Source organism: Geotrypetes seraphini, chromosome 18 (assembly GCF_902459505.1).
Source record: "Geotrypetes seraphini chromosome 18, aGeoSer1.1, whole genome shotgun sequence".
NCBI classification, from domain to species: domain Eukaryota; kingdom Metazoa; phylum Chordata; class Amphibia; order Gymnophiona; family Dermophiidae; genus Geotrypetes; species Geotrypetes seraphini.
The window spans coordinates 27386625-27413369 of record NC_047101.1 but is presented as its reverse complement, the minus strand read 5'-3'; the positions used below and the strand labels follow the sequence as shown (position 1 = coordinate 27413369).

General features: G+C 35.8%; 1 protein-coding gene across 5 annotated transcripts in view; it reads right to left on the bottom strand.

Annotated features, from left to right (window-relative positions):
- The window catches only part of DOCK2 (dedicator of cytokinesis 2), a 601528-nt gene that overhangs the window by 288822 nt on the left and 285961 nt on the right, over positions 1 to 26745 (bottom strand). For all 5 annotated transcript variants that reach the window (XM_033927247.1, XM_033927252.1, XM_033927251.1 and 2 more), the window contains one exon: positions 6304 to 6404. In XM_033927247.1, coding sequence (XP_033783138.1) covers positions 6304 to 6404 — 101 coding nt within the window. The remainder of the gene's footprint in view (positions 1 to 6303; positions 6405 to 26745) is intronic.

Below are 26745 nucleotides of genomic sequence, written 5' to 3'. Positions count from 1 at the left end.
ATTCAAAAATATACATAGTGCCTGATTTTGCAAAGGCTTACAGGAGGAAAAAAATTACTTGAATTAAGGCCACAAATTAGATCGATTGGAGCCAGGTATGGTTTGATGTACCCAGCAATCATGCGGGTCACTTTTGCAAATAAAACTTCAAACTTTGATGATCCATTGAAATTCAAAGAGTTTTTGGAGCAATGTGATCAGCCTATGACTACATAAACAGACTGTATTTCTGTAGAGGGATTGCAGTAAGAAGCATTTTATTTGAGAGGTTTTTTTTTTCTTCTCTCTTCTTTGCTTTTCTCTTTGTTTTATTTTGTTTCTGATCTTTGCTGTGTGAATGACTGTGTAGAAGCTCAGATGGCATATTATGAAAAGTGGATCTCCAGTAGCGGATTGAAATCTTTCCTTTTAACTTCTGTACAAAATGTTTTGACTCCCACTGTTCCGCTGCTTGTTGTTTTTGACTTCACTGAACTGAAAGCTTACAGTGATAGTAGGAAAGATAGAGTCCTTTATGTTTAGTATGCTGTAAATAGAAATTTCAAAAACCAGAGTATTCATTTCAGCAGGTCAATACTGTTACATGTTTAATAATAAAATGTGGATGTCTGCAGAACTTACTATGGAGTAGAAGAACATTGGAGCAGCAGCCCATGAGTTTTCGCTTTTTAGTCTACTCTGCACTTTAGCTGCAAACTGCTCTTTGGATTATATTTTAAGAGCAACAGCAAGATATAGTGCATATTTAAATAAAATATACGTGGATGCATGGAGATTTGATTGCAGAATAGAAGAGACTGGATTTACTCAAATTTTCATATGACTATGAGATAAAGAAAGTAATTGAAACTGCTCAGCGAATTCTGTAAATAAGATAAAGAACGCTAAAGTTGGTTGCATAATGTTTGCTAAATTAGTTTGAGTAAGCAACCGAAGTAATGACATAATGAGATATGGCGTTGGAGGGAAGTTGAAGTTGCTCTGAGAAATTCTGTAAACAAGATGCAAGGATGCTGAAATTGTTCATTTATGATAATTACTTGCTCTTAATAGCAATTTAATGTGTATTTTAATGATAAGAAGGTGCTTTATGATAAATTGGAGGATTATAATTAGTATAATATATAATTATATGGAGTAGATAATGAAATGTGGGTAGTTGGGAGATTGAGTAATATTTTATTAACATTCGCTTGCTTTTTTAGGCATACAAGGTAGTAAGGATTTATTTTAATTTGAAATAAATTTGACTTTGTAATAAAAGGGTATTTGTATAAGGGAATGTGCTTGGTTGGATATATCAATTGGGTGGTTTTTAGTTCATAGGTTTTATATAATTGAAGGTTGGAGAGGAGAGGGGAAGAGGGGAGGGGGAGAGAGAGGGGGGAGGAGAGGAGGAGGGAGGGAAGATGAGAGAGGAAGAGGGGGAGAGGAGGGGGGAGGGGAGAAAAAAGAAAAAAAAAGAAGAAGAAGAAAAGAATATATATATATATATTTAAAGAAAAAGAAATTAAAAATTAGACTTCATAGAATATTTGAATTATATTATATTATGAGTGTAGCTTATTATGTTTTATAAATGATGTTTATGATTTTAGCCTGATGGGAGCTTTTTTTGTCACCTGATTATATATGTGCGTTTCCAAGTTTGCATTATTAATTTGGGGGGATGGGTGGGAGTAGGGAGGGGAATGGGAAGGAGAGAATTTGATATATTAATTATTAAGGATTTTGTGATTTTTTTGGATATTTATTGATAAAGTGATAGGGAGGGTATGGGGAGGGAGGGAAAGGGATAATTTAAAATATGGATATAAGGAAAAGGAATATAATATATTTTTGAAGTGGAGATTCTTGGATATTAAATTTTTATTTATGTAATGATTTTCAAAATATTCTCTCTAAATGTTAATGGCCTAAACCATCCGGTAAAAAGGAAAAAAGTATTGTTATTTCTTAAACAGCAGAAGGCAGATGTTTATTTCCTGCAAGAGACGCACTTGTCTGGTGCAGAATCAATGAAATTATCTGGGAATTGGGTTAAACAATGCTTTTATGCGCCTGCGACCAGGAAAAAGGCTGGAGTAGCAATTTTGATTAATAAAAAATGTGCTGCAACATTTAACATGATTAATGCAGATCCTTTAGGAAGATGGATGCATGTTGAAATGAGCATGGGCAATACTACTGTGGCATTGTTCAATATATATGCCCCTAATTCGAATCAAAATGAATTTTTAAAATCTCTTCAACAGTTAGTGTTGCCACTGGCTACTGCTAATTTAGTGGTGGCGGGGGACTTCAATGCTGTGATACGGGATAAAAAACCTAGTAGGATCATGAATTCTCTAGGTTTAGATAATTTTGTACAATCTTGTAATTTAAAGGATATATGGCGTATTCTTCAATTTAATGATCGGGAATTTTCATTTTGTTCACATGTTCATAAATCTTTTTCTAGAATTGATTATGTTTTTATTTCTGGTAGTTTAATACAACAAGTTACAAAAGCTTCTATAGATTCAATAATAATATCAGATCATGGAGGTGTGTGGATAGATTTGAATTTGATAGATAAGGATAATTCTAAACCTGTTTGGAGATTTGATAATGCATTGCTTGCGGATTCTAAATTTTGTGAAGATTTCCAGGCCAAAATTGATGAATATTTCTTGCTTAATAATTTGGAGGAAATTTCTATTGAAACTTTATGGGATGCTTTTAAAACAACTTTGTGTATAGTAGGAAACAGCTAGGAAAGCAATTTGTTGTTTTAGAAAAAGAAATTAAAGAATTAGAATTAAAATTGATTGGAAAGTGGGAGCAATCTATATTTCAAGCTTTATTGAAAGCAAAATGTAAATATAATGAGATTTCCTCTCGATTGGTAAGAAAGGATATTTTTTCTCAGCAGGCATTGTATTATAGTAGTTCAAATAAGGCGGGAACATTATTGGCAAATTATTTAAAAGCAAAGAAAGGAAGGGAAAAAATATGTGCAATTAAGGATGAGTTTGGTAATTCTCATTCTCAGATTGGAATTATATTAAATCAATTTCTAAATTATTATAAAGCCCTTTATTCTTCTGAGTCTTATTTAGGAAAGGAAAAAGATGGGTTGGAATTTTTAAGTTTAATTGAGGGGCCTAAGGTTCCTGATCATATAAAAAGAAGTTTAGAAGAACCAATATCACTAAAAGAGGTAGAAACAGCATTGAAGTCCCTTAGAGTTGGGACCGCTCCAGGTGGTGATGGTTTTACAGTAGAGTTTTATAAATCTTTTCAAATTACCCTTTTACCTTATTTATTAAAATTATATCAGACTCAACTAAGTAAAGGTTGTATTTCAGGCACTATGGCAGAGTCCTTAACTATTGTCTTGCCGAAGCCAAATAGAGATCCTACATTGGTTTCAAATTACAGGCCTATTTCTTTAATAAATGTAGATGGTAAATTGTTAGCTAAAATTTTAGCTTTGCGTTTAGCTAAAGCTCTTCCTCACATAATTGGTATGCATCAAACGGGTTTTGTTGCTCAGAGACACTCTTCAAATAATACTAGATTGGCATTTCATATGTTATATCTAACAAAAAAAATTGATGTTTTGGCTTTTTCTGTATCTTTGGATGCTGAGAAAGCTTTTGATAGAGTAGAATGGAATTTCATGTTTCAAGCTATGAAATGGTTTGGTATTGGATCCGGTTTTATACAAATGATTCAAGCACTTTATAGCTCCCCGGTTGCTCGCTTATACATAAATAATAATTTTTCTGAATGTTTTAAATTGCAGAAGGGAATTAGGCAGGGCTGTCCCTTGTCTCCTTTGCTTTTTGATATTGTATTGGAACCCTTGTTGTTAGCTATTCAACAAGTAAAGGAGATACAGGGTATTCCATGTGCTGGAATTGATTATAAGGTATCTGCTTATGCAGATGATATATTGCTTCATTTGAGAAATCCGAAAACAACTATTCCATGTTTACTAGAAGTGATTGATACATTTGGGAAATTCTCAGGATATAAAATAAATTAGACCAAATCAGAAATTCTTTCTTTGAATGTGCATTGCACAAAAGGATTATTTGATTCCTTCCCTTTTATTTGGAAAGAGGATGGTATAAAATATTTAGGTATTTGGTTAAAAAATACTATCGAAGAGACAATGAAAATAAATGAAAAGATTTTATTACAAAAAGTTACAGAGTTATGTGAGCAATACCATCCGATCCTCAGGTTGATTAGGAGATTGCTGTAACAGGTAAGAACGATGGGCATACAAGGCCCTCTTGTAAGCTTTACCATCCTCGTCACCTGAGGGATAATTTACCTGTGGGTCAGTTTTTAAGACTCAGGCGCCTGTGCAGTAGTAAGGAAGAATATAAAATCCGGTCTGGAGATATGTGGCAGAGATTCAAGGATCGTGGATATCCTTACAGCACCATCAAGAAAGCTTACAAGAGGGCCTTGTATGCCCATCGTTCTTACCTGTTACAGCAATCTCCTAATCAACCTGAGGATCGGATGGTATGTACACTCCCTTATTCATATAAAGAATTTGCCATTAAAAAAATCATTAACACTCATTGGCACATTCTCCAGGTACATCAAAGTCTTTTACAACCCCCTCTTTTTGCCTATTCCAGAGGCAGAAATCTTCGTGAGTGTATTTCTACCTCCCACTTTGTGAGTAAATCGGAGAGTACATTGACGCAAGTTACAGGTCATTTTAAATGCGGGCATTGCACCGTCTGTGATCATGCACTGGAAACTGCTTACATCCAACATCCCAGTTTATCTAAGAAGCATTATTTACGTCAGTACACAGATTGTGACACACAGGGGGTTGTCTATATGATCCTCTGCCCATGCAGATTACTTTACATAGGACACACTACCAGAAATATCAAGACACGTATCATTGAACATTTGAGTAAAATCAGAAGGGGAGATATGAATGCCCCTCTTGTTCAGCACTGGCACGCTACACCACATCAGCTACAGGACTTACAATTTGTTGTTTTGGAAGTGGCTCATAACATCAGAGGGGGAAATGATAAAGCTTGGTTGTGGAAGCATGAGCAAAAGTGGATTTATCACTGGCAGACGGTTTCTCCTGCTGGCCTTAACAAAGAAGTGGAGTGGTGGGCGTTTCTCCACTAGGTGATTGACACATCTTCCACAGTATAAATATGGGGTGCTCAGCTGAGCACTTACGTCACAGGAAACAGAAAAAACTACTTTTTGAATCAGGTACTCAGCCGGTAGTGCTGTGAGTGTTTTATAGGTATTGATTCTTTACTTGGATTTTCAGCTTTATAACCTCATGCACTGTGTTTTGTATGTTTAGGATATTCACAGCATTGAACTTTTCCAGCTATTTAGCGGGTTCTCTGAGGAAGCCATAGCGGCGAAACGCGTCAGGACCCAGCTGAACACTTGCTGTTGATATTTTTCAAGCTAAGTCTATTTTTGAGATTATCAATTTGAAGTTTATTTACTATTGGACATTACGCTTCTTTATGGACTAATTCAATCATGAACAAGGCTTTAACAATACTTTAAACTACCTTTAACCACAAAATGGTGCAATGATAGATACCATAAGAATCTCTACAGGGGCTTGTCCCCATATTGAGTTCTTACAATCCATCTTTGGAGTCTGAGCACTACTCTAGGTTAAAAGCATTTAAAGTAGCTTAATTGGTTCCTTTACCAGTGTCAGCATAGCAACACCCGTCATTATCATTAAAAGCTTATTGTTATATGCTGATAATTAACTTTTTTTTCCTCATAGACATACCGAACAGAACAGTATCATATGATATTTCCACATGATTTTCCAATAAGCAATTTATTTGAAACCAAATTAAAATCCAAAAATTCCTAATGCAGGGGCAATAAAAAATTAGATGATCCAATGTCCCCACTTCTAGATTACAGTGCCAGCATCTATTAGATTTAGAGCTATCCAACTTTTGTAAACGAACTGGGGTCCAAAAAGCTCTATGTAATAAAAATAACCAAGTTTGGCTCATAGATGCTGACACTGTACATCTCATTCTCCAAGAACAAATTCGTGGCCATTGAGAAGCAGAAATATTATGCTTAATCTCAATGCTCCAAATGTCTCTCAGACCAGTTTTTGGCTTTTTATTTAAAAATCCAGATAATAATTTATACCACTATCGGCCAAAGTAAACATATTTTTGACATTTTATATACACCAATAGAATGATTATATGCTGCTTTTCATTTCATCTTTGAACATTAAGACAGAAAAAATAAAGATTTTTAAAACCATACTTGTATGCCAGTGTTGCACTAAAGTGCTGCTTGAGATAGGCTTCCAGGACAGTATTAAAATGCTGAAACTTCCGGTCAGCAATAAGTCCTATTATGTAAATCTACATGGGAAAGAGCAATATAATTAATTCTTACAATCAGACAAACAGAGTAGCACTTGAAAAAAATGCAGTATTATATAAAGAATACATTTTCATTTCATGAAAATATTAAACTCTGGAATGAGAGGGCATAGGATGAAATTAAGAGGTGATTGGCTCAGGAGTAATCTAAGGAAATACTTTTTTTTTTACAGAAAGATGGTAGATACGTGGAATAGTCTCCCGGTAGAGGTGGTGGAGACAAAGAGTGTGCTTCCCTACCACTTCTTGGACCTGGGCTGAAGTTTCAAGTAGGGTCAATACTACTGTAGTGTTGCTGCATCCTTCACTTCCCTGACAATGTGGTAGTGCCTGAGCACAGATCTATGTTCAAAGTCATACATTGGGCAGTCTACTTGACAATTCAGTTCAGGTCAAGGAATGGGCAGAGTGATCCGCATGGGGACATGAAAGAAGATGCTGAATAGGGGAAGGGGGAAGAAGGAACTAGAAAGAGGCATGCTGGCTACCTGGAGGGGAAGGAGGGTACACTGGCCACCTAGCAGGGATGTAGGGAGGGCAAGAGGGATGCTGGCCACTTGGGAAGGAAGGAGAGTATGTGGAATGCTGGTTACCTGTGGTCGAGGGTAGGGAGGGGAAAGGGAGATTCTGGACTACAGGAGATTAGGGCCTTAAGCCACCCAGAGGAAGGGAAGGGGCACATAGCTGAAGGCTCTCGTAGGGCATAAACTACTCTTGGGCCAGCCCTGAGTCCAGTTACAATATGATGAAATTATCTACTATATCTGGCTAAAATAGGGCCCAAAACTTGGGTGCAGGCTCTATCTGTTATATCTCCCAAAAATCACTTCAGTACTTTCTCTGTCAAAGGTCAAAGGTAAAAGATAAATCTGTTTGAACTAATACATCATTGCTAACTTTGTCTATTACAGTGCTTCCCATACCTATGGGAGCCCCAGCCAGTCAGGTTTTCAGGATATCGACACAGTGAATTGTGCGACAGGGACTCTTGGAGTCTGTTGCCCTCCCTCCTAATCCCTTTATTGGAAACAGCCTCCGAAAGCACTACCATCTCACTCCAGGAAGCAACATATGCAGCTTGTTTTCCCTGGGAGCGGAGAAAGTTTACTCTCTGGAGTAATGGAACCAAAGAGCTGGGGTGGACCAACTGGATCTGCCAGGGAGGGAAAGCCTAGGGAAGGAGAATCAGCACACAGTCCACCCCAGAGCTTCTTTGTGCTTCTGGGTTTCACCTGGGAGTGATTTGGAATAGAGAGCTGCACGGGAAAGGGGATGACGGGAATTCCGCGGGACCATCGGGTTTCCCCTTCAGGTCACGGGGATCCCGTGGGGACGCCCCCTAGGGTCGCAGGGATCCTGTGGGGACGCCCCTTAGGATCGCAGGGTTCCTGCGGGGTTGGATGTACTTGCGAGGCTCGTCTTCTCCCTACCTGCCCTGCCGCAGCACACAGCCGACCGGAAGTCTTCCATGATGTTAGCGCTGACGTCGGAGGGAGGGCTTAAGCAAAGCCCTCCCTTCCTCCGACGTCAGCGCTGACATCGGGAAGACTTCCGGTCGGCTGTGTGCTGCGGCAGGGCAGGTAGGGAAAGGAAGTGGCGTACCAAGGGGGGGGCGGGGAGGGTGATCCGCCCCGGGTGCACTGCCGGCCAGGTCCCCTTACCTTTGTGGCGCTTCCCCCGACCGACCAACAACAGGCCCGGTCCGACAAACCTCCCTGCCCTGTAGCCGCGAATCTAAATTATCTTCTTACAGCAGCTTCAATACTCCAGCTGCTGTAAGAAGGTAATTTAGATTTGCGGCTACAGGGCAGGGAGGTTTGTTGAACTGGGCTTGTTCTGTTGTCGGTTGGGTGGGGAAGCGCCACGAAGGTAAGGGGCAGGGAGAGAGAAAGGAAGGAAAGGTGGAGTGGAGAGGAAAAGACGCTTAAGGGAAATGTGTAAAACTGAGGGGGGAGAAGGACACTGAAAGGACATGGGGAAGACAAGGGGTGGAGAAGGACGCTGAAAGCACATGGGGAAGACAAAGGGGTGGAGAAGGATGCTGAAAGCACATGGGGAAGGCGGGGGGGAGAAGGATGCTGAAAGGACATGGGGAAGACAAAGGGGTGGAGAAAGACGCTGAAAGGACATGGGGAAGATGGGGGGAGAAGGACGCTGAAAGGACATGGGGAAGACAAAGGGGTGGAGAAAGACGCTGAAAGGACATGGGGAAGATGCGGGAGAAGGACGCTGAAAGGACATGGGGAAGACAAAGGGGTGGAGAAGGACGCTGAAAGCACATGGGGAAGACAAAGGGGTGGAAAAGGATGCTGAAAGCACATGGGGAAGACGGAGGGGAGAAGGATGCTGAAAGGACATGGGGAAGACAAAGGGGTGGAGAAAGACGCTGAAAGGCCTTTGATAGGGTAGAATGGAATTTTATGTATCAAGCGTTGGAATGGTTTGGGGTGGGTTCTAGTTTCATTCAAATGATCCAGACGCTGTATAGCTCTCCTGGTGCAAGATTATACATTAACAATAATTTATCGGATCGGTTTAACTTGCGAAGGGGGGTTAGACAGGGTTGTCCCTTGTCTCCATTGCTCTTTAATGTTGTTTTAGAACCCTTGTTAATTGCTATTAATCAAGCAAAGGGGATACAAGGTATTCCTTATTCGAATTGAGACTATAAACTTTCTGCTTTATTTGATATACTGCTTTATTTGAGGAATCCAGAGACCATCATTCCATGCTTACTTGAATTGATAGAGAAATTTGGAAAGTTTTCAGGATATAAGATTAATTGGAGTAAGTCTGGAATCCTCCCGCTTAATGTTACCTGTGCCAAAGGCTTATTCAATTCATTTATTTTTGTCTGGAAAGATGATGGTCTAAAATATTAAGGCATCATTATTTGCCTAATATTAAGGCCTAAATTTGCCTTTTCGAGAGGTCCTAATTTGGGTGAAAAATTAAAACACAATAATTTTGATATTGGCACAACGATTAGGATGCCTCATCAGCCATGTGGTAAGTGTCAGGTGTGCAGTCACGTTATGAATGTTTCCCAAGTGCAAATACCGTTCTCTGGAGGTCGACGGTTTAAATTAAACACTGACACTACATGCGACTCTAAAGGAGTGATTTATTATATCCAGTGTCCTTGTCTTAAAATATACATAGGACAAACAACTCGTAAGATTAAAACCCGTATTATAGAGCACTTGAGCAACATTCGTACAGGACGCATCTCCGCCCCTTTAGTTCCTCATTGGTTGAGTGAATCACACTCGCTTGAGGATTTACGATACACAGTATTGATTCATATAAAACATTTTGAAGGAGATCTTTCTAGATTATTGATTCAGAAGGAACAACATTTTATTTACAATTGGCATACTCTTACCCCAGAGGGTTTAAATTCTGATATAGAATGGCTATTAGTATAAAAGATTGTAATGATGTCATTCCTTTCTGTTTGATCTCGTATCCGGTTCGGTCTAACATAGCTTTTCCGGTTCCCTCCTTTATAAACCCATTGTCCTGGGCTCAGGGCTTCAGTTTTCCCAACACTTTGGTTTGGTCCAGTCCCAGTGAGCCAGTAATTGGTATGTAAATTTATTGATTATATTTGTAATATTTTTCACGATATAATAGAAGTAACTACATTGTAACTAATTCAGACCCCTTTAATAGTAGTTGAGTTAAAAATATGTTGTTTTTATGAATTTCTTTCAGCATCAATGTCCCTCCCTGATGAAGACACGAAACCTGGGTCGGGGGGACAGGGACTATAAGTCGAAAGACACATAGTGAATGATTTTAAGCTCACATCACACGGTTTTTGTTTTCTTCAACGAGGATTAACATTACCAACAACCACCTGGCAAAGATAAGTACATCATATATTGTAGCAATTCACGTGGAGTGTTTTGTTTACATGATAAAGGTGGTCTGGGGACGGTGAAGGCGATGATGGTCCCCTTGTTAACCTCATTTTAGTGATAACACTAAAAACACTGGTTATAAGGTCTGAGCACTTCACATTATAATAAGGATAATAGTTATATAGGATTTATCCATATATTAGAGCTGTGATTATTTAAACAATCGTTATTAAAAACAATATTGAAGATATGGTGAAGGAGAATGAAAGACTTTTGTTAAAAAAAGTAACAGAAATGTGTGAGAAGTGGAATCCGTTGCATTTATAATGGTGGGGGAGAGTTCAAACTATTAAAATGATGATACTGCCTGTGGTTTGCTATCAAATGAGTATGATACCAGTTTTTTTTCAGGGGTCCTTTTATAAAAAGTTAAATGGTATTCTTACGAAATTTGTTTGGTTGGGTAAAAGACCAAGAATTGCATTAGTATCTTTACAAAAATCAATTATGGAGGGAGGGGTAAATTTTCCAAATTTTTATAGGTATCATCAAGCCTTTATTCTACGTCAGGGTATGTATTGGGTCCTCCCAGAGCTCATGGAGAATGTCCCAGATTGGTTATATTTAGAATGGCGACTCCTGTTTCCTTTACATCTGGTTCATTTGCTTAGTATGAAGATACCTAGGAGATATAAAGAGAAAAGGATTTTGATTGATACCTGGAAAACTTTACGTTATGTTAGTAATTTGTCACCTATTCCAATTTCTAAATCGTTACATCAGTCCATTTGGGTAAACTCCAAGATTAAAATTGGCGGATTTCAAATCGTCTGGAAGCAATGGATAATTTGAGGTATTCGAACTTTGAATGATGTTATTTCAAATGGCTCACTGCTTAGTTTATCACAGCTGCAACATAAATATGGTTTAAATAAAGCACAAAGTTTTAAATGGTTGCAGCTGAAGCAGGCTATTCAGGAGGGATTCCCTGAATGGAAGAATCTTAATAATCAGTATAGTTTGGAATTCCTATGCTTTCAGGCAGATTTCTTGGGTCACCAAGCCGCACAGTGGTATAAATTACTATACGAATATTTGAATAAAAAACAGAAAACTGGTTTGAGGGATATTTGGAGCATTGAGATCAAGCATCAAATTTCTGCATCTCAGTGGCCACGAATTTGGTCTTGGAGAATAAAATCTACAATGTCGGCATCTATGAGACAAACATGGTTTTTTTTGTTACATAGAGCTTTTTGGACCCCAGTTCGTTTACAAAAATTAGATAGTTCCAAGTCTAATAGATGTTGGCATTGTAATAAGGATGCAGGATCTTTAGATCATTTAATATTTTTCTGTCCTTGTATTAATTCCTTTTGGAAATCAATTTGGCCCCAAATTAATTCGTTATTAGAGAATTTTGTTGCCTTGTCGTATGATACAATTTTATTTGGAACTTCAATGAAGTTTAAAAGTCAAATTTCAATGTCCAATAATAAATTATTACTAATATTGACAGGAGTTGCCATTCAGCATATTACTAGGAACTGGAAAGATTATACAAGACTCAATTATACCTTTTGGTGGAATTCTGTATGTCATATATACAAGATGGAAAGAGTCATTGCTTTACAGAATGGAAATTATGCTAATTTTAAAAAGATTTGGGGGCCATTGATTGTATATTCAAATGATTAGACACTTTTCTGAATTTGAAACATTATAATAACTAAGGGGTATAGTAGATGATTTGCAGGAATTCATTGTTGATGTGGGGAGGGATGGGAGGGGGAGAGGATTTTTATGATACTTAAAGAATATTGTTTAGGATGTACAAGTGATTCTGTATATTATTCATTATAACAGGGGCGTGGCTTGGCGCGCGCGATAGATGGAAGTGTGATCGCGGCGCTCCGATAGCCAGGCAGCGGTTATTATAAATATATTATAAATTTTTGCCAAAAAATTACATTTTTGTCGTCCGGATGCTGTGAGAAGATGACCAGCACACGCCAGGGAAAGATTGAGGCGACTTTTGCGACATCCAGTACGGCAAAGCGCCTCAAGCAAGATTTGGCGGCGGCGGCAAAAGCCCTACTTCCTGAGGAAGATGAAATCGGGAAAAAAGACATAATGGCTGAACTTAAAAAATATCAAAACAGATCCAGAAGAATGCAGAAAGCATTCAAGATGTAAAAGTAGAAGTGTTAAACATTAATAGGCAGTTGGAGGCTGCTTCTCAAAGAGTGACAGTTTTAGAATCCAGGATGGATCAGATGGAACTAACTGCTGTTCAAGCTAAGGAAGATAATAAAATTATCAAAGAGTTACAGAAAAGGCTGGTGGATTATGAGAACCGTGGCAGAAGGAAGAACATCAAAATTTTTGGTCTGGCAGAAAATTTGGAAGGGAGAAACCCGGTTCAGTTCTTGGAGAATTTGCTCCCAAAGCTGCTGCAGCTGAACACTAAGTACCTCCTAGAAATTGAACGAGCACACAGGATTCCTTTCCAACGGTCAGTAAATAACTCCAAGCCTAGACCTCTGATTTTCAAACTTCTGAGGTTCAGTCAAGCATTTAAAATATTGAGCTTAGCAAAAGCTGATAAAAATTTAAACTACAAAGGCTCTAAGCTGATATTCTTGCCAGATTTTGAAAAAAGTACTGTGGCGGTAAGGCAGCAGTTTCTTCAATTCAGAGCGCAGTTGAAAGAGAAAGGATACAAATATGGCTTATACTACCCTGCAAGAATGAGAAATAAGTCACTTTACTTTGAGGATCCAGAAAAACTGAAAAGTTTCCTTGCCACCTCAGAGCCAATGTCTATGTGAAGTGTTTTCAGGAATAAAAGAGAGAAGAAATGAAAAAGATTGACTAATTTCCAGATATGTTATTTCAGGAAAAGAAGAAAGAAGATATGAAGAGGATGAACTGAGTTCCAGATATATTATTTTAGAAACAGAAGAAAGAAGAAATAAAGAGGATTGGATTGATTTCCAGATATATTATTTTAGAAACAGAAGAAGGAAGAAATGAAGAAAATTAACCGTTTTAAAGTTATATTATTATTGAGTTTTTGTTCAGTCTAAAGAGAGTCTATTGCTTTTTAAAGATGTTACTGGTCTGAGTTTATTTATTTGTGTTCTTTTCAGTATCTTTTCTTTGAATGAAGGTCATGGTATGATGATGGAAGGATGTCATAAATGTTATGTGTCATTTGTTTACTAGGCTCTTTTTAAGATTTGCTTGGATATTATTAATAGAGGCAGTAGATTTAATGAATTAGAGAAAATTGAGTATGAATTTAAGAATTTGAAGCATGGTGTCTCAATTTTATAAGATTAAAGTCTATGAAATGTGATTTAATTAACTATATAATTGAATTGTTTGATTATTTTTTTTTTCTTTTTAAAATTAGGAGTTATGAAGCAATTATATTAAATGAGAGTGATTGATAATATAAGTAAAATAGGGGTAAAGAGTAGTATATGAGGGTAATTAATTGATTTTTGAGTTAAGAATTGATCAAATATAAAGGTTTATGAATTTTACTTTATTAGGAATATTTAATTTTTTAATTAAATGAATTAAGATAAGGCTATTTTAAAAAACAAATATATTTTTATTATTGTGATAAAGATGAAATGTTTCAAACGTTGCCTGGGGGAGTGTAGGGGTTACATATTCTATGTGCGTTACAAGTGTTACCAATTGGTGGGAGGGTTTGGGAGGGATAGGGATTGGGGGTGTTTTAATAATATGCTTAATGATGAATTTTGGGAATAAAGGGAATGGCTATTTAATCTATTTATTATTAGAAATTAAGATAGTGATGTGTCTAATCATTTTATAATAATTAAAAATATATATTATTATTGGAATAGATTTTTAGTTGAATGATGGTTAAATTTTATTCATTAAATGTAAATGGCCTCAATCATATGATTAAGAAAAAGAAAATGTTAGATTTCCTTAAAAAGCAGAACTCTGATGTATATTTCATTCAAGAGAAACACCTGTCTTTAATGAATCTAGGAAGCTGGAAGGAGGATGGATTTCAAAATGTTTTTTTGCTCCAGCAAATGGGAAAAAGGCGGGGGTTGCTATATTAATAAGTAAGAAATGTTCAGCGAATTTTCAGATGGTTGCTGCAGACCCTTTGGGAAGGTGGGTGCATGTCAAAATGAGCATGGGAAATAATACCCTTGATTTGTTTAATTTATATGCTCCTAATTCGAATCAAGTGGAGTTTTTTAAAACAATTATTATACAACAATTATTATTACCACTGGCTGCTTCTAATCTGGTAGTGGCTGGAGATTTCAATGCTGTAATGGACCCGATTGTAGATAAAAGTCCAAGTAAAATTATAAAATCATTAGGGTTAGATAATTTGGCTCAATCTTGTGATTTAATAGATATATATGGCGTATTCTTCATTTTAATGATCGGGAATTTTCCTTTTGTTCACAAGTTCATAAGTCTTTTTCAAGAATTTATTATATATTTGTTTCAAACAAAATAGCTCAGAAAGTGACTAAAGCCATCATAGATCCTATCATTTTATCTGATCATGGTGGTGTTTGGATTGAATTACAATTAGATGAACAAGTTGAGGTAAAGCCGATTTGGAGATTTGATAATACTTTGATTGCAGATTTAAATTTTCTTGAAGAGTTTAAATCAAAAATGATTGAATTTTTTCAATTTAATGATTCTGGTGATGTTAATAGTGAGGTGTTATGGGATGCATTTAAAGCAACAATGAGAGGTCATATTATCTCATATTCAGCGCATGTTAGAAAACAAACTAAAAAACAATTTTATGATTTGGAAAAAGAAATTAAAATTCTAGAAAATAAGTTAATTAATAAATGGGAACAAAGTGCATTACAAATTTTGTTACAAGCTAAAGCCAAATATAATGAGTTATCTTCAAAGTTTGTTAGGAATGATATGTTTTATCAGCAAGCTCAGTATTATGGAAATTCAAACAAGGTTGGGAAATTATTAGCAAATTATCTTAAGGCAAAAAAAAAGGAAAACAAAGATTGTTGTAATAAAAGATAATAAAGGAGAATCATATACTAAAAATGAGCATATTTTACAACAATTTTTGGCTTTCTATAAGGAATTATATTCTTCAGAGACTTATAGAAACAAAGAACAAGATGGTAGACAATTTTTAAACTCAATTAATGGACCACAAATTCCTGAGCATATAAAAGGAAGTTTAGAAGAACCTATATCTCTAAAAGAATTAGAAACAGCATTGAAGTCTCTTAGAGCTGGATCCGCTCCAGGTGGTGATGGATATACAGTAGAATTCTATAAATCATTTCAAATTAACTTTTTACCGTATTTGTTAAATTTATATCAGTATCAACTAACTAATGGTTGTATTTCAGGTACTATGGCAGATTCGTTGGTTATTGTTTTGCTGAAGCCAAACAGAGATCCTACTTTGGTTTCAAACTACAGGCCTATTTCATTAATAAATGTGGATGGGAAAATTATTGCTAAATTATTGGCTTTAAGACTGGCAAAAGCTCTCCCTTTTATTATTGATACGCATCAAACAGGATTTGTTGCAAGGAGACATTCTTCTCATAATACTAGATTAGGGTGTGGCTTGGACACGCATGAGGAAGGTCGGGTAATAGGAGAGCTCCGTACAAAAAGACCTTGAAAGAGTTAATAAGTCGTAAGAAATTGAAGAATTTACAAAAATTAAACTAGTCTCATGATAAATAAAGAAGAAAAAAGAATGGCGTCAGGAAAGCAAAACAAAAATGACTTTGCGGTATCGGGAAGTAGCAAGAGAGCAAAACCTGAACAAGAGATCGGGTTAAAGATGGCAGATGTAGAGGTAATGAAAGAACTGAAAGAAATTAAAGAAATGCTCTCAATTATTACCAAAAAAGTTACTGATTTAACGGAGGAAGTTTCAACTATAAATAAGAAGATGGATTTGTTGGAAATAAAATCAAACAATTTAGAAGAAAGAATGTTGGTAGTAGAGGAAGAAGTATGCTATAGCCAAACGGATAGGAAAAAAATTGAAATACTCACTAAAGAGTTGGAAGATTATTCGAATCGTGAAAGAAGAAGTAATGTCCGTCTGATTGGCATGCCGGAAGGAGCAGAAAAAGGAAATCCGATTACCTTTATTGAAAATTTACTACCCAAGCTGCTTCCGTTACAAACAAAGTTTCCCATAGAGGTAGAAAGGGCACATAGAGTGCCGTTAAAAAGAGCAGTAAATCAACACGGACCAAGACCACTTATTTTTAAGTTATTGCGGCACCAGCAGGTCATAGAAGTATTACAACTGGCAAAGAAAAACAAAGGATTGAAATATCAAGATGCTTATATCCATCTTGTACCGGATTTCGCAAAAAACACAGCTATAAAAAGGAAGCAGTTGCTGGATTTAAGACCAAAGTTAAGAGAGATGGGAGCGAAGTTTGGATTAGTGTACCCTGCTAACATGAAAGTGACTATTGGAAATAAAACTTTAACTTTCGATGATGCAGAGAAACTGGAAAAATTTATTCAAAATCAAGATATACCAATGTCTACTTAATTTTGTTTGATACATCTTTCGTTTCTATATATTGATATGTTGAAATATGATTTTATTAGAAAAGGATAATTTGATTTATAAAGGGAAGCTTATTTGATTTCAAAAATAACGATATAGAATGTTTTTCATTCAGCTCAAATATTCTAATTTAACGATATTCTTGATTGGAATTTGAATGGAGTCAATGTTCTATAATGAAAGAATTAAGTTTATTAAGTGGATTTATATAGTATACTGAGTCAAGTGGTTTAAAAAAAAAAAAAAGGATTATTCTATATAAATAGGGAAAAGATAGAAAGATCTTAATTATCTAGGGGAACAAATTTATGGAAATATCACTAAATTTCTGTAACCTATAAATGAAATGGTGTTATTTTTTAGAATGAATATAATGGGAATGTGATTATGTGATTAATAATTAAATACGATGTTTTGTCGAGTGAAGGTTTTCTCCTGTGGAAAGTTTGCTATGGGGCTACATACTGATCATACTGATAGGATTGGTAACTTAAAAAAAAAGAATTCCAGAAGGGAGAACGGAAAAAGATCAAAACTCCTATTGAGTTCAAGAAACTCACATTTCCGAAAGCCAGTGCGAGAGGAAATACGTACAGTGGATATATCATAGTTACCGGAAATGCCAGTACTATTATAAAACTAATGGATGCATAACCAAATGACGTTGATACATCATATAATCCAAATATGAAGACGCTTTATATTTATTTTCCAAAAGAACAATGGATTATATCGGGAAAAGAAGAAAGAAGAGGAAACAGAAGATCAGAACAGAATACTACTTACAAGAACAAAGATTGATTGAAACATAATTGATGGTCCCTTTTTGTAAAGAGAATGTCCTCTCTTCTAGATATAAATAATATAAACGTAAAAGGATAGAGACATGTGTGATTGGTGTGTGCTTCCGTGGTGGCTTCTTCCATAGGGGAGAGCTCTTTACTCGTAAATTCATCGTACACATATCATTAAATTCCCATGTTACTTATAGTATGATGATAATATATAAAATGAAAAATAGGTTTTACTGGTATAGCTGTTATTACAGGTAACAATATTTTATTAACAAAATAGTTAATATGAAATACAACAGAAAAGAAAGTAATGTCTTCTCTTCTAGATTTATACTTACAAAGACATAATTACAGAATAGGAATGTAATAATAAATTGAAAATATTAGAAGTAGAATTAATTGAGAATCCTAAAATTTCTTTTATAATTGCAAATAATTTGAGTTGTATCATTATTATAATATGATATGTGTAATATTACTTCTATCTGAATTTCATTTTAAATATTTAATGACTTAATTTATAGCTTATAATAGGAAAAGGTCTTCATAGAGTGTTTTATTATCGATCTAAGATGCGTGATACCAAGTATACACAATTTTTAATTAAAAGGGTGGGTGGGGAGGGGGGAGGGAGAAGGGAGGTGGGGAAAGGTAATATAAATTTTAGTGGTATAGGTTTAATAGTAAGAAAGGGAATTTATGTTAAAAATGTGCAGATGTCTGATCATAATTTTATTATAGAGATTCAAATCAAATTTTACTTAATATATTAGATGGCGATTAAAATCTTTTCTATTAATGTCAATGGTCTAAATCACCCAGTTAAAAGGAAAAAAATGTTAGGTTTTCTTCATAAACAGAACGCGGATATTTACTTCATGCAAGAGACACATCTTACAGGGATTGAATCTAATAAACTAATTGGGAGATGGGTATCCAAATGTTTTTTTGCTCCTGCTGTAGGGAAAAAAACGGGAGTAGCTATACTTATAAATAAGAAATGTATTGCTGATTTTAAGATGATAAAATTTGATCCTTTAGGAAGATGGGTGCATATTAAAATGGTTCTGGGAAATACAACCCTGGATTTATTTAATTTATATGCTCCTAATTCGAATCAAATGGAGTTTTTCAAACAAATTCAACAGATATTACAACTGGCTGCTTCAAATTTAGTAGTAGCTGGAGATTTCAATGCTGTTATGGATCCTATTTTGGATAAGAAACCAAGTAAAATTATGAAGTCGTTAGGTTTAGATAATTTGATACAGTCTTGTGATTTAGTTGATATATGGCGTATTCTTCATTTTAATGATCAAGAATATTCTTTTTGTTCTCAGGTCCATAAATCTTTTTCAAGAATTGATTATATATTTGTTTCTAATAATATAGCACAAAGAGTGATGAAAGCAGTTATTGATCCTATTATAATTTCTGATCATGCTGGTGTGTGGATTGATCTGCAGAATGATAAATCAGAATATTCTAAATCAATTTGGAGATTTGATAATGCTTTGCTTGCAGATGCGAACTTTATAGAAGATCTTAAAGTAAAGATGAAGAAATTTTTTCAAATTAATAATTCAGGAAATATAAATATTGAAATTTTATGGGATGCTTGTAAAGCAACAATGAGAGGAAATATTATATCATATACAGCATTTATGAAAAAACAACTTAAAAAACAATTTATGGATTTGGAGGAAGAAATTAAATTATTAGAACATAAATTAATTATTAAATGGGAACATGTTATATTGCAGAAATTATTAAAAGCAAAAGCTAAATATAATGAGATCTCGTCTCAATTTGTGAGGAAAGATATGTTCTGTCGGCAAGTTCAGTATTATGGAAATTCAAATAAGGCTGGAAATCTTTTAGCAAATTTTCTTAAAGCAAAAAAAAGAAAATCTAAGATTATTGCAATTAAAGATACAAGGGGCAATACACACACTAACATTAAGGATATTTTAAAACAATTTCTTGATTTTTATAAGAGTCTATATTCTTCGGATTCTTATAAAAATAAAGAACAGGATGGATTAGAATTTTTGAATTCATTTGTTGGACCAAATATTCCGGATCATATAAAAAGAAGTCTAGAAGAACATATATCTTTAAAAGAAATAGAATCAGCATTGAAGGCTCTTAGAGTTGGATCCGCTCCAGGTGGAGATGGTTATACTGTTGAATTCTATAAAACATTTCAAAATATTATATTACCATATTTATTAAATTTATATCAGTATCAGATAAATAATGGAAATATATCAGGTACTATGGCTGATTCTGTAATTATTGTCTTACCAAAACCAAACAGGGATCCGACATTGGTTTCAAATTACAGGCCCATCTCTTTGTTGAATGTAGATGGTAAATTGCTTGCTAAAGTATTAGCATTAAGATTGGCAAAAGCTCTTCCTTTTATTATTGATGTACACCAAACAGGATTTGTTGCTAAAAGACACTCTTCACATAACACCAGATTGGCATTTCATTCTTTAAATTTAGCAAAAAATATGAATGACCCAGCTTTTCTAATATCGTTAGATGCAGAGAAAGCATTTGATAGAGTGGAATGGAGTTTTATGTATCAAGCTTTAGAGTGGTTTGGTATAGGACCCGGTTTTATTAAAATGATTCAAACATTGTATAGCTCTCCTGGAGCAAGATTAAATATAAATAATAACCTATCAGATAGATTTAACTTGCTAAGGGGGGTTAGACAAGGATGTCCTTTATCTCCCTTACTTTTTGACATTGTTCTTGAACCCTTATTAATTGCAATCAATCAAACTAAGGGAATAAAAGGAATCACATTTTCTAATTGGGAATTTAAACTATCTGCATATGCAGATGACATTCTATTGTATTTAAGAGAACCGGGGGATACCATTCCATGTTTACTTAATTTACTAGAGAAATTTGGAAAATTTTTTGGGTATAAAATCAATTGGGGAAAATCTGAAGTTCTTCCAATTAATGTCCATTGTACCAAAGGATTATTTGATTCCTATTCATTTAAATGGAAAGAGGAAGGTTTAAAATACTTAGGTATTCTTATAAAAAATACAATTGATGACACAGTAAAAGAGAATGAAAAACTTTTATTAAAAAAAATAACAGAAATGTGCGAGCAATGGAATCCTTTACATCTTTCTTGGTGGGGAAGAATCCAAACAATTAAAATGATGATATTGCCTGTGGTTTGTTATCAAATGAGTATGATTCCAATATTTTTTCAGGGGTCATTTTATAAAAAATTGAACAATATTCTTACAAAATTTGTTTGGTTTGGGAAAAGACCCAGAATCGCTTTAACATCATTACAAAAAACAATTAAGGAGGGAGGGGTAAATTTTCCAAATTTTTATAGGTATCATCAAGCCTATATTTTAAGACAGGGTATGTATTGGATCCTCCCAGATCTCATGGAGAATGTACCTGACTGGTTATACTTAGAATGGCGGCTCCTGTTCCCATTACATCTGGAACATCTAATTAGTATAACAATGCCTAGGAGATATAAAGATAACAGAATTCTACTAGATACATGGATCAATGCTTAGTTTTTCACAATTGCAACAGAAATTTGGATTGAACAAGACACAATATTTTAAATGGATGCAATTGAAGCAGGCTATTCAGGAAGGGTTCCCTGAATGGGAAAATCTTAACACTCAGTATAGTTTGCAGATCCTTTGCTTTCAGGCAGATTTTTTAGGACACCAAGCCGCAAAATGGTATAAGTTTTTATATGGATTTTTAAACAAAAAAAAGAGAACAGGACTTAGGGACATTTGGAGTATTGAGATAGGACAGACAATTTCTGCATCTCAATGGCAAAAATTTTGGTCCTGGAGGATACATACTACAAGGTCAGCATCTATGAGTCAAACATGGATGTTTTTGTTACACAGAGTTTTATGGACCCCTACACGGTTACAAAAAGTAGATAGTACTAGATCTAATAGATGCTGGCATTGTAAGATAGAAGTGGGGACATTAGATCATTTAATATTCTTTTGTCCCTGTATAAATGCTTTCTGGAAAATAATTTGGCCCCAAATTAATAATTTGTTAGAGAATCATGTTGGACTCTCATACGATACAATATTATTTGGAACAGCAATGAGAACTCAAAGTCCAATTTCTGCAAACAATAATAAACTTTTATTAATATTGACAGGGGTCGCCATACAGCAAATTACTCAAAACTGGAAAGATCACACTAAGTTAAATTTCACTTTTTGGTGGAATTCAATTTGTCATATATACAAAATGGAAAAAGTAATGGCGTTACAACAAGGGTATATTCATAAGTTTAATAAAATCTGGGGACCATTGGCTAATTTCTCTAATGATCAGATATCATAGCACATGGATAGAACATATAGGGGGGTTGGAAAGGGTAATTTATTGTAAGGGTAATTTGATATACAATTCTGTTAAAAGGGGTTTCTTTACTTTACAAAATAAGAATAATTGTTTGATATTTCAAGTGTTCGTTTAAAATTGTATGTATTACATATATTTCACTTGATGTAAGATTTAAAAAAGAATAAAGAATTTACATAATACTAGATTGGCTTTTCATACTTTAAATTTAACAAAAAAATATGAATGATCCAACTTTCTTGGTCTCTCTAGATGCAGAAAAGGCTTTTGATAGAGTGGAGTGGAATTTTATGTATCAAGCATTAGAATGGTTTGGGATGGGATCTGGTTTTATTCAAATGATTCAGATGCTGTATAGCTCTCCTGGTGCAAGATTATCTAATATAATAAAATGGTAGGACGCGCATGCACACTAAAAAAATCGTGTTCCCTGATCTGTCGCGTTTTTTTTAGTGCGCATGCGCGGGTTGTACGTCACCGATGTTCCTCCTCCACCATGCAACGCAAGCCATGTCCGCCGCCGGCCTCGAGCTACTGGGGGCCGGCGGCGCGAGCCGCCCGGCCGGTGCTGAGGCCCCGCCTCCCGCTTCCGCCCTACACGGCGACGCCAGACCCGGACCTACAAAACGCTGAGGCCCGTCTTCCGACCTACACGGCGCCGCCAAATCCGGCACCACAAAACGGCCCTCACATCCGCGAACATGCTTGCCATGGAAACAGAGGGGATCAGGATCTAAACATAGATTTAAAAAAAAAAAAACAAACAACAGTGCACAACGACAGAGACACACAGACACTCACAGAAGGACAGGGGGCTTAAGAGACAGATTGAAAAAAAATAACAAAACACTAAGGAGAAAGAGAGACACAGGTAGGGGGAGCAGGGAAGAGGGTCAGGGGGAGAAAAGAAGGAGTGCTGCTGGACAGACAGAGCAGGGAAGAGGAACAGGGGAGCAGGTAAGAAGTGCTGCTGGACAGGGTGAGCAGGGAATAATGACTGCGGAGCAGGGAAGAAGTGCTGCTGGACAGGGGGAGCAGTGAAGAGGGACAGGGGGAGCAGGTAAGGAGTGCTGCTGGACAGGGGGAGGTAAAAGGAAGGGAGAAGGCCTACTGCTGGACAGGTGGAACAGGCAAGGGGTGATGGTTGACAGCCGAGGAAAGAGAGAGACAGAAAGCGGTCAAGAGGAGAGAGAGAAAAAGAAAGAAATAAAGACACACACATCTGTTCTAGCACCCGTTAATGTAACGGGCTTAAAGACTAGTACATTAATAATAGTTTATCAGATAGATTTGACTTGCGAAGGGGTGTTAAGACAGGGTTGTCCCTTATCTCCACTGCTTTTTGATGTTGTTTTGGAGCCCCTGTTAATTGCTATTAATCAGGCAAGGGAGATACAGGTTATTCCTTATTCAAATTGGGAATATAAACTCTCTGCTTATGCGGATGATATTCTGCTTTATTTGAGAAATCCAGAGTCCACCATTCCATGCTTACTTGAATTGATAGAGAAATTTGGATATAAGATTAATTGGAGTAAGTCTGAAGGTCTCCCGCTTAATGTTCATTGTGTCAAGGGACTATTTGATTCTTTTTCCTTTAGCTGGAAAGATGAGGGTTTAAAATATTTAGGTATCTTTATCAAAAACAATATTGAAGATACAGTAAAGGAGAATGAAAAACTTTTATTGAAAAAAGTAACAGAAATGTGTCAAAAATGGAATCCGTTGCATTTATCATGATGGGGGAGAGTTCAAACTATAAAAATGATGATATTGCCTGTAGTTTGCTATCAAATGAGTATCAGGGGTCCTTTTATAAAAAATTGAATGGTATTCTTATGAAATTTGTTTGGTTGGGTAAAAAACCAAAATTTGCATTAGTATCTTTATAAAAATCAATTTCGGAGGGAGGGATAAATTTTCTAAATTTTTATAGGTATCATCAAGCCTATATTCTACGTCAGGGTATGTATTGGATCCTCCCAGAGCTCATGGAGAATGTCCCAGACTGGCTATATTTAGAATGACGACTCCTGTTTCCTATACATCTGGTGCATTTGCTTAGTATAAAAATACCTAGAAGATATAAAGAGAATAAAATATTGGTAGATACATGGAAAACTTTACGTTATATTAGTAATTTGACACCTATACCAATTTCTAAATCATTACATCAATCCATTTGGCTGAACTCCAAGATTTAAAGTGGCGGATGTCAATTCGGCTGGAAGCAATGGGTTATTGGAGGTATTCGTACTTTGAATGATATTATTTCAAATGGTTCAATGCTTAGTTTTTCACAATTGCAACATAAATATGGTTTAAATAAGACACAAAATTTTAGATGGTTGCAGTTGAAGCATGCTATTCAGGAGGGGTTCCCTGAATGGAAGAGTCTTAACAATCAATATAGTTTGGAATTCCTGTGCTTTCAGGCGGATTTCTTGGGTCACCAAGCCGCACAGTAGTATAAATTACTCAATGAATATCTGACTAAAAAAAAAGAAAACTGGGTTGAGGGATATTTGGAGCATTGAGATCAAGCACCAAATTTCTGCATCTCACTGGCCACAAATTTGGTCTTGGAGATTAAAGTCTACAATTAATGCCTTTTGGAAATAAATTTGGCCCCAAATTAATTTGCTGTTAGAAAACTTTGTTGCCTTATCATATGACACAATTTTATTTGGTACTTCAATGAGGTTTAAAAGTCAAATTTCAATGTCTAACAATAAATTATTATTAATATTGACAGGAGTTGCCATTCAACACATCACTAGAAATTGGAAAGACTACACAAGACTTAATTATACCTTTTAGTGGAATTCAGTATGTTATATATATAAGATGGAAAGAGTTCTTGCTTTACAGAATGGGAATTATGATAGGTTTAAAAAGATATGGGGGCCATTGATTGAATATTCAAATGATTAGACACCTTTAAATGCTTGAAATTTTATAAGAAGGAGGGATATAATACATATATGAATGAATTTTATTGATATAGGGAGGGCTGGGAGGAGGGGATGGGGGGTTGATTTAAAGTATTTAAGATTTATGGTTACGAATGTACAAGTGATTTTGTATATTATAAGATATCATATTGTATACTTGTTAATTGAAGTGAAAATGAATAAAGAATTTAAAAAAAATAAAAAAATTATTCATTATAACATTGTATACTTGTTGAAGAATTGAAAATGAATAAATATATTTTTTTTTTTAATAATATTTCCAAATTAATAAAGTTTTTTTGCTTATTTGTAAATGGGTTTCTACCAGAGCCTTTAATTCAATAGCATAATTAAATGAAATAACTATTTCTGAAGTTTATAGGGACGGAAGGGATTCCTTGCGGGGTTGGGTGGGGATGGAGGGATTCCTCGCGGGGACGGGTGGGATTTCTGTCCTTGCGCAACTCTCTAATTTGGAATCCTGTATAACTGCAGCCCATGGGCTAGAAGCCCTCAGGGCAGGCTAGGCTCTGGTGCTAACATTGCTGAAGAGCTTTAGAAGGATTAAAACTGTTCTCCTGGAATCCTGCTAATGCGCACTGTCTTTTGCCTGCGTTTTCTGCTTTGCTGCTTCCCCTGATGGCTGTACCCTGCTACTTGCCTTCCAGTGGGGCACACTGGGCGTCACAATATTCAGGAGAGTGGTGTTGCAAATTAACTATGATATTAGTAATACTGTAACCTGGTCTGATTTTTATATCAGACTGATATAAAAATCACTTTTTTGCTAGTCCAGTTGTTGAACATCTTTTTAGCTGTACTGGATATATAACTCACAAACGCATTTGCATGAGTGATTTTTATCACGTGGCCAAAGCAGAATATTTATCAAGACCCCTCAGCAGAAATTCCCTTCTCCCATACCCACTAATACCAACTCAGAGATACCACTGACCTAAGATCCTATCCTCTACCCCCCATAGGCAGCCTCAAGTCTACCTTCACAACCTTGAAATACAGGGCACAAATCATTCCTGCCTCATTGAGCACTGGGTTCAGAAAGGTGTTGATCAATCCCTACCACTAGGGGTCAACCAACACCGTTTTGAACACCATCCAAAGTTCTTTCCAGAAGCTTTTGATAGACCCAATTGTGTATTCTGAGTGCCTTCCTGGCAGTATCACTCAGAGAACCAGCAATTGACTTTAAAGGCTTAGAGAAAAGAAATCCAAGGGGAGATGCAAGAGCATGTGAGAATTTGCTCATTTTCAAAGCATACAGATGGCTCAGAATGCCCCCCCCTCAAAAAAAAATCTATCTGCCAAAAACCATTCAAATAGCTATTTTGGAAAGGCAGAAAAATTCAACTTGAAGTTCATCAAACTTCCAAAGGAGCATATTGGGGTGGAACTAGGGGGACCCAAAAATCGAATGTCCAACAGCAATAATCAAACAAGAAATGTCTAAGTCTTAGATTTAAGATGTCCTATCCTAAGTTAAACCTGTTTCATTCATACCTGGTTGAGCAGCTGACCACTGCAGGGATTAAGGCATGACCCCTCACTCTATCCTGAAAGTCAAACTGGAAAGGAAAACTAGGCTCTAGGACAGCCTCAGGTATTACTGCAGCTAAGCTCATTTTTGGGAAACGAAAGTATGATTATGTTTCCCCTTTGTTGATAAAGCTTCAATGGCTCCCAGTT